The sequence below is a fragment of the Engraulis encrasicolus genome, chromosome 8 (genome assembly GCF_034702125.1).
Source record: "Engraulis encrasicolus isolate BLACKSEA-1 chromosome 8, IST_EnEncr_1.0, whole genome shotgun sequence".
Taxonomy (NCBI): domain Eukaryota; kingdom Metazoa; phylum Chordata; class Actinopteri; order Clupeiformes; family Engraulidae; genus Engraulis; species Engraulis encrasicolus.
In genome coordinates this window covers 31987895-31996297 of record NC_085864.1, presented here as the reverse complement: position 1 = coordinate 31996297, position 8403 = coordinate 31987895, and the positions used below count along the sequence as shown (strand labels likewise).

At 44.2% G+C, this 8403-nt stretch overlaps 1 protein-coding gene across 1 annotated transcript; it reads left to right on the top strand.

Moving 5' to 3' along the window:
• Positions 1–5627: 5627 nt before the first annotated feature.
• On the top strand, positions 5628–7760 carry LOC134453836 (E3 SUMO-protein ligase ZBED1-like). The gene is made up of 2 exons (XM_063204585.1): positions 5628–7323; positions 7482–7760. The coding sequence occupies exons 1-2, from the start codon at positions 7075–7077 to the stop codon at positions 7758–7760; spliced, it is 528 nt and encodes a 175-aa protein (XP_063060655.1). The 5' UTR covers positions 5628–7074.
• Positions 7761–8403: the final 643 nt, after the last annotated feature.

Sequence of the window (8403 nt, the reverse complement as noted above, 5' to 3'; positions counted from 1 at the left end):
ACACACACACACACACACACACACACACACACACACACACACACACACACACACACACACACACACACAGACACACACACACACACACACACACACACACTCACACACACACACACACACACACACACACACACACACACACACACACACACACACACACACACACAGGCGGGAGGGTTTAGCAGGTCATTTTCAGCATACCTGAAATAAGCATGGTTTAAGAGGACCACCCTTTCCCTTGATGTTACAGCTATGAAAATAACACCAAAAAATTTGCTTTTTTGTAACTAAGATACATCCGAGTTAAAATTTTACATTTTACAGTCACAGTCTGAAATAGGATTTCTCTGACTTTTATATGGTTTAGGAGGACATGTCAGAATGCATGTTTGCAAGGTCATAAATGTTTATTAGGTCGGTGAGAATACACATACACAGATATGAACAATATGTGGTTTAAAAGGACAAATGCAGATTAGAAGGTCGGTCCGAATACAATACACAGACATGGTTAGTATGTGTTACATTGGGTCATATGTGGTATATCAGGTCGGTCTGAATACAATACACAGACATGGTTAGTATGTGGTATATTGGGTCATATGTGGTATATCAGGTCGGTCTGAATACAATACACAGACATGGTTAGTATGTGGTATATTGGGTCATATGTGGTATATTAGAACAGTGTGGATACACGTGCACTGATATATTTCAAAGGATAAAAGTGGGAAAGGGTGTCCATCTTAACACAATACACAGAAAAGATATGAATGGTTAACGGGGCAAGTATTAGTATGTGGGCATGCACATAATACTGTATGTAAAGGGACCTGTGAGAAGGCACTCCCTGCCATCTCATAATCTCAACGATTTTAAATACTGGTGAACGTTTGTTTGATTAGTCTGGACTGTCCAGGAGCGCACACGCACATTCATTCACACACACACACACACACACACACACACACACACACACACACACACACACACACATGAACAAGCGCACACAAGACCTCTCCGAGCCATCTCTCCTGTATGGCGTTCAGGCCGGCCAGAACAGAGCCGGTACCCGTGCTCGCACCAGTTACACTAAAGTGCTTATCTGTGAACTGGGCTCATACCGTGCTGTGAACTTTTCCCCCACGTGACTGACAGTCTCGTTGTCGTTTCAACTGTTCAACAGTTTCACAGTTCGCAATGGTGCCACTTATATGTTTGAATGACAAAAACTCAGAGTTACAGATGTGTTTTTGAAGAAGTGTCAAAAATCCCGCCAGCGGGATCTTAGACTCTAGAGGGTTAATGAACACATATTTCCCTCAAATCAATACTTTTGCTGGAATTAACAGTTGATATGTTGACCTTGTGTTATTGGCAATCTTATGCATGGATTGAATGTTTTGAAAAGGGCAGCACTTTTCTTTTATTCACAAAATAATGAATAGCACTGAGCTCTCTTTTGCTGATGAGTTAAACACATTTTATGCACGTTTCGACCTTGCCAACCCCATGGTGGCTGTCACTGAAGAGTCTAGTGGAACCTTTCATTATCAGTGAGAGTGATGTGAGGGGAGTGTTCAGAGGTGTACAGTAAATGGAAGAAAGGCAACAAGCCCTGATCATATTCCTGGCAGGGTTCTGAAATCCTGTGCTGATCAACTAGCCCCCGTATATGCTGAGATCTTTAATTTGTCACTTGCCCAAGCCGTTGTCCCATCTATTTTTTTTTAAACACTCTATCATAGTTCCTGTGCCCAAGAACAGCAAGCCAGCAGGCCTGAATGACTATCGCCCAGTGGCCCTTACATCAGCAGTTATGAAGTGCTTTGAGAGGCTTGTGAAAAAACACATATGTGACACCCTGCCCAGTGCTTTCGATCCTCACCAATATTTCTATAGAGCAAACAGAAGCAGGGACGATGCCATCTTAAGCCTTCAACATACCACACTGTCCCACCTGGATGAGGGGAGGGGGAATTATGTTAGAATGCTGTTCATAGATTACAGTTCAGCATTCAGCACCATTATCCCCCTGCGCCTGGCTGACAAGATGAGGGGGCTGGGACTCAACACACAGTTGTGCAATTGGGTGCTCTGCTTTCTCACTGATCGTCCTCAAGTGGTCAGAATAGGTGGAGGTGTCATTTCAAGTCAGCTGACCCTCAACATTGGCTCGCCCCAGGGCTGTGTTTTGAGCCCACTGCTCTATAACATCTACACACATGACTGTACAACCACCAGCAGCTCAAATTCCATCTTAAAGTTCGCTGACGACACCGTGGTGCTGGGTCTCATCTCAAACAACAATGAGACAGCCTACCTGAATGAGGTGGATGACCTAGCACTGTGGTGCCAGTCCAACAACCTGGCCCTGAACGTCAGCAAGACGAAAGAAATGGTAGTGGACTTCAGAAAGGTGCAGAGCAGGGCATACACGCCACTTACCATCAGCGGGGAGCCTGTGGAGAGGGTCTCAAATTACAACTACCTGGGAGTACACCTGACTGAGGACCTCTCCTGGTCACAACACACTCAACACCTGACAGCAAAATCCAGGCAGAGGCTGTAACTTACTTTCTCCGCCTACTGAGGAAGTTTAAGGTCTCCACTCCCATCCTGACCACCTTCTATTCATCAGCGGTGGAAAGTGTGTTAACAGGCTGTTTTACGGCCTGGTTTGGAAGCTGCACACAACAACAACAGAAGGACCTACAGAGAGTGGTGCGCTCTGCAGAGCGCTCTATCAAAGCCAACCTTCCAGGACTCTTGGGCCTTTACACTAAGAGAGTGGGAGCCAGGGCTAGGAAGATTATGCAGGATGTCTCACACCCCAACTCTTACATGTTCACCCTACTTAAGTCCTGCAGACGACTCAGAACCATTCAGGCCAGAACAGAGAGAATGAGGAAAAGTTTTTACCCCCAGGCAGTGCGACTGCTGAACAGAGACTTTTTTAAATAATAATTTTCTTTAACTTATTTCTCACCTTTTATTTCCTTTTTTACTTTACTTAATTTTTAATTTTTAATTTTTAAGATGCAGAGCTGATGACACCATCATCATTTCACTACAATTACCATGTATGTGACAAATAAAAGTACTTGAACTTGAACTTGAACTTGAAAATAACAACCGTCTCAACTTTTTTGGAATCTGCTTTTGTATATTTCAGTGTGGTGTCAGCTGTGTGTGTGTGTTAGCCTAGAAATCTAGACGCCCCTAGCGACCGCAAATTGAATTTGCTCCCAGGGGCAGTCTAGCGGACCCCGGTCGTTTTGCGAGGCTGAAAGTTATCCGATGACAGGGCCAATCAAATCGCGAGGGGGGCCGGGCTACCTAGTAAACAGGAAACTTTCTAAGAAGAAGCATGGTGTCCGTCCGTGCTACGTACAGCACGAAAGTGTTTACTTAATTTAAAAAGCCTGGATGATATTACATTTCGTGGCTGACATGGATTGATGTAATAATACACCATGAACTTATCGGACACAAATAGATCTCAACACATTACCATTTGATCATTCGATGTTTTAAACTAGCTCGGTAAGCTAAGTTGAGCATTTTACAGAACCAGATAATCACACGCTATTATCAGACCACTACTGTAGGTGTAGAATGAAATTGCTGCCCCAATTTCTAATAAGACATATGCCATTAAAACGAGACATTTGGGAGCTTTGAAAGTCTTTGAGTAGCTTACTGAATAGATGGGAATGACACCTAGTCTACCAAGCTAGTGGCTAGCTAACCTGTCGTCAACAACACAGAGCTAGGTATCCAGCCTTGTATTATATTCCTGCCCCAACTGTATAAGTGAAAACACGATTTATTAGGAAACTTGTTTGTGGCTGTGGTCATCACACGCATTCACTGCTACGACGGCTGGAAGTTGCCGCTTCACCTACAAAGAGGCCCTCGCTAGTGGCTAGCTAACCTGTCGTCAATAACAGAGCTAGGTATCCAGCCTTGTATTATATGCCTGCCCCAAATTCTAATAAGATCCATGTCATTAAAAACGAGACATTTGGGAGCTTTGAAAGTCTGTAAGTCGCTTACTAAATAGATGGGAATGACACCTAGTCTACCAAGCTAGCGGCTAGCCAACGTATCCAGCCATGTATTAGTTATGGGTATACAGCTAGCTAGCTAACACCGAACATGCCATGTTGACAACAATCATAACTAGACTGCCTGTGCAGTCGCCTTCGACTGCTTAAGGTATATCCCCGAAACGCGACGCTTCCAGTCCCCCATCATTCCTACCACTCCCGTCCACCATTTCGTAAACGTATATGATACATACAGACGTGACATGACGTGCATAGGCTTAAAACCAAACGACTATTGTGAAAATGAAGCAAAAAATGGGGCAAATGTTAATACTGTTTTAATGGTTCAGTGGATATACCACATTAGGTACAGTGTAATAAGCAGTGTAACAATATTTAATACAATGTAATTTTTTTACTTACATCATGTGTTTGTGCGTAAGTGGTATTACATGGTATTGCATATTGTTACACTGGTATTACACTATATTACATGGTATTGCATACTGTTACACTCGTTATTACACTGTACCTGATATTGCATATTGTTACACTGGTATTACACTAGTATTACATGGTATTAAATATTGTTACATTGGTTATTACACTGTACCTAATATGGTAGATTCACTGAAATGGTGAACCATTAAAATAAGGTGTTACCGGGCAAATCAATCCACCCAGTCAGAAGTTATGGGTCAAATGAAAATTCCGCCATTTTGAAAGTGTTGTCTTCCAAACTCGAATCAGTTCATGAACCTACCCTAGACTAGAGCATTCACACACAAAATCTGGGACAAATCCATCCACCCGGTCAGTAGTTATGGGCCAAAGAATAATTCGGCCATCTTGAATTCAGCCATGTTGAAAGTGTTGACCTCCAAACTCGAATCAGTTCATGAACCTACCCTAGAGCGTTCACACACCAAATCTGGGACAAATCCATCCACCCGGTCAGAAGTTATGGACCAAACAAAAATTCGGCCATCTTGAATTCAGCCATCTTGAAAGTGTTGACCTCCCATCTCGAAGCAGTTCATGAACCTACCCTAGAGCATTCACACACCAAATCTGGGACAAATCCATCCACCCGGTCAGAAGTTATGGACCAAACAAAAATTCGGCCATCTTGAATTCAGCCATCTTGAAAGTGTTGACCTCCAAACTCGAATCAGTTCATGAACCTGCCCTAGAGCATTCACCCAAAAAATCTGGGACAAATCCAAACATCCGTTCAAAAGTTATCGCGTTAACACGAAAGACCTTACGTGGCGGCGGCGGCGGACGCAGCGGCGGCGCACGCAAAACCATTACATCCCCGACGCTCCGCGTTTCGGGGATATAAATATAACCATTTAACAAGCCCCAAATTGCTCGACATTTCGCTGATTGATCAAGGAGGGCCATGTGGTTGAAAACGATGCATTTTTGAACTGTATAAGTGAAAACACGATTTATTAGGAAACTTGTTTGTGGCTGTGGTCATCACACACATTCACGGCTACGACGGCTCGAAGTTGCCGCTTCACCTACAAAGGGCGTGTCGCGTGTACGTTGTAAAAGACAGCTGTGACGTTACACAGAAGTGTGTGGGGATTGGTTGTTCCACCATCCTATTGCGTGACGTTGAGTGCTGAAGCAACCGTTTATCCCACCCACACTGCCGCCCAGCCCTCCTAGACCCTGGTACAGCTTTTTGCTGTACGGCTCTGGCTGCGCTAGGCTATGTGTGTGTAGCTCGGAGAAGAACACTGGGCGCCGCATGCATATTGCAGCGCTACAGACCACAACTGAAGTTTAGCTGTTAAGCCTGTAACGGTGCATTCTATTCGTATGATTTAATTTGGACATTATGGCTGAAGCGAGCGACCAACCGGAGCTACAAAATCCTCCCCCGTCGTTAAGATCACCCGTTTGGGAGCATTTCGGTTTCCCAGTGAAAACCTGCGACGGAAAAAAGTGGATAAAACGAAGGTGATATGTTGTCATTGTATTGGTGATGCCGGCTATACTGATGGCAGCACTTCAAACATGCTAACTCATCTGAGACGGCACCACCCAAGTGCTATTAGTTCTAGTTCTACCGGGACAAGAAAGAAAGCCCCCGTAGCGCAAACGCCACTGTTAGCTGCGTTCAAGCATCCTTTCAATCACAATTCCAACCGGGCTAAAGCCATTACAACATCCATTGGGGCTTTTATTGCATCGGATCTCAGACCCTATTCAGTTGTGATTGAACCACGATACGAAGTACCTAGTCGTCCACATTTCAGCCAGAAAGTAATTCCAGACCTTTACAAACAAACCAAATCGGCTGTCCTTGAAGAGTTATCAAAAGCATGTGCAATAGCACTGACAACTGACGGATGGACATCCAGAGCTAACGAGAGCTACATAACAGTGACGGCCCATCCCATCACCCCGGAGTGGAATATAGCTAGCCAGGTCCTGCAATCGAGAGCTATGCACGAACAACACACTAGCGCTAACCTAGCTGAGGGGCTGAAGGAGGCTGTGTTGGAGTGGAATTTGGAGAGGCCAGGGACAACAATTGCCGTCACAACAGACAACGCCCGGAATAAAGTAAATGCTGTGATTGAAGCTGGAATGGGTCCCCAAATTGGGTGTTTCGCACACACCATTAATCTTGCTTCTCAGAAAGCCACAAGCCTCAACCAACTAGCCAGACTGCTAGGCAAAGTGAGACGCGTCGTGACATTCTTCCACCGTAGCCTAACAGCTGCACACATACTGGAGCGTAAACAAGAGATGCTTAGTCTGGCGAAACATTGTCTTATTCAGGACGTATCCACTCGATGGAATTCGAGCTACGATATGCTTGTAAGGTACCTGGAGCAACAGGCAGCAGTGTACACGGGACTGACAGAACAGCCTCTCAAGAAAAAGGACATCAGCACATTGTCTGACCAAGTGGTGAGAAGGGCTGAGGAAGTGATTGTCGTTCTGAAGCCATTAAAGACTCCCACAACAGTCATAAACCGAAGCTACACCTTCAGCATCCATGATCCTGCCCCTCAAAGCCACAGTTCTCCACTCTATGGAGCCAAATGATGGGGACAGCGCCATAGTGACCCAAGTCAAGGCTGCCATCAGGGAAAACCTGGAAGACAGGTACTCCTCTTGCCAAGACTTCCTCCACAAATGCACAGCCCTTGACCCGAGGTTTAAATCTCTTCCTCATGTGGATGACGTCTGTTGTGACAGGATCTACAACAGCCTCAGCACTGAGATTGTGGCCATAGAAGAGGAGGTAATATGATAATAATAATAATAATAATAATAATAATAATAATAATAATAATAATAACAACAACAATAATAATTGACATGAGAATAAAATAATTTTTACATAAAATACGTTCCCATGTCCATTTGTATTGAAAATATTTGCACTTTTTTATTTTACAGCATGAGGAGGCCAAAGGGACAGCAGCAGCTGCTTCACCCTCACACACAGAACACCCAGAAGCATCTGAATCACCTCCTCCGGTCAAGAGGTCAGCGATGACCGAACTGTTTGGTGAGCTCTTCCAGACTGAGGTAGGAGACAAAAAGAATACTTTGCAGCAGGTCAAAAAAGAAGTTGCTGCATACAAGGCAGTGAGCAGCATTTCACTCGACTCTGACCCACTTCTATGGTGGAAGAAGAAAGAGTCCACATATCCCCTCATTGCCAAGCTAGCATAAGCACTACCTTGCCATTCCTGCTACCTCAGTCCTGAGTGACAGGGTCTTTTCAACTGCTGGGGACATTGTAACTGCCAGCAGATCTGCTCTCACTGCTGACAATGTGGACAAACTGATTTTCTTGGCAAAAAATATGAAGGTTGAGTAAAATTGAATACTGTATCACTAGAATTCTGGAGCTGAGTACTGTACTTGTGGATTTTTTTGTTCACTGTTTGAGAGGAATTTATAATTTTCAATTTTAATATTTTAATTTGTAACATTGATAACCATTTGAGAATATTTGATTTAACTTAATGGTACCAAGCAGCACTTAGAATGTATTTACGGTTTCAGCTTGTATGTTGACAAGTTTTTGGTTAAATAAACAACATGCTGAGGAAGAAAATGGTTTTGCATTTTTTCCCATACCGCACCGAAAACGTACCGAACTGTGACCCCCCTATACCGAATACGTACCGAACCGTGATTTTTTTCGTAACGTTACACCCCTATTAGCTGTATAGAGAGAGGCGTGTATGAGAGGTGGGCTTACCACAGTGTCCTGTGTGAGGCGGTGAGAGGTAATTATCCCTTCATGGTGTAGCTACTGGTGGAATTAGGGTGGCCATCGGTCCGTTTTTACGACCTGTTCACGACATCC

Bases quoted from the DNA above. Each gene is read 5' to 3' on its own strand.
- LOC134453836 (XM_063204585.1), top strand. From the start codon at position 7,075: ATGATCCTGCCCCTCAAAGCCACAGTTCTCCACTCTATGGAGCCAAAT. The intron at 7,324-7,481 runs GTAATATGATAA...TTTATTTTACAG, and splicing joins TTGTGGCCATAGAAGAGGAG to CATGAGGAGGCCAAAGGGAC.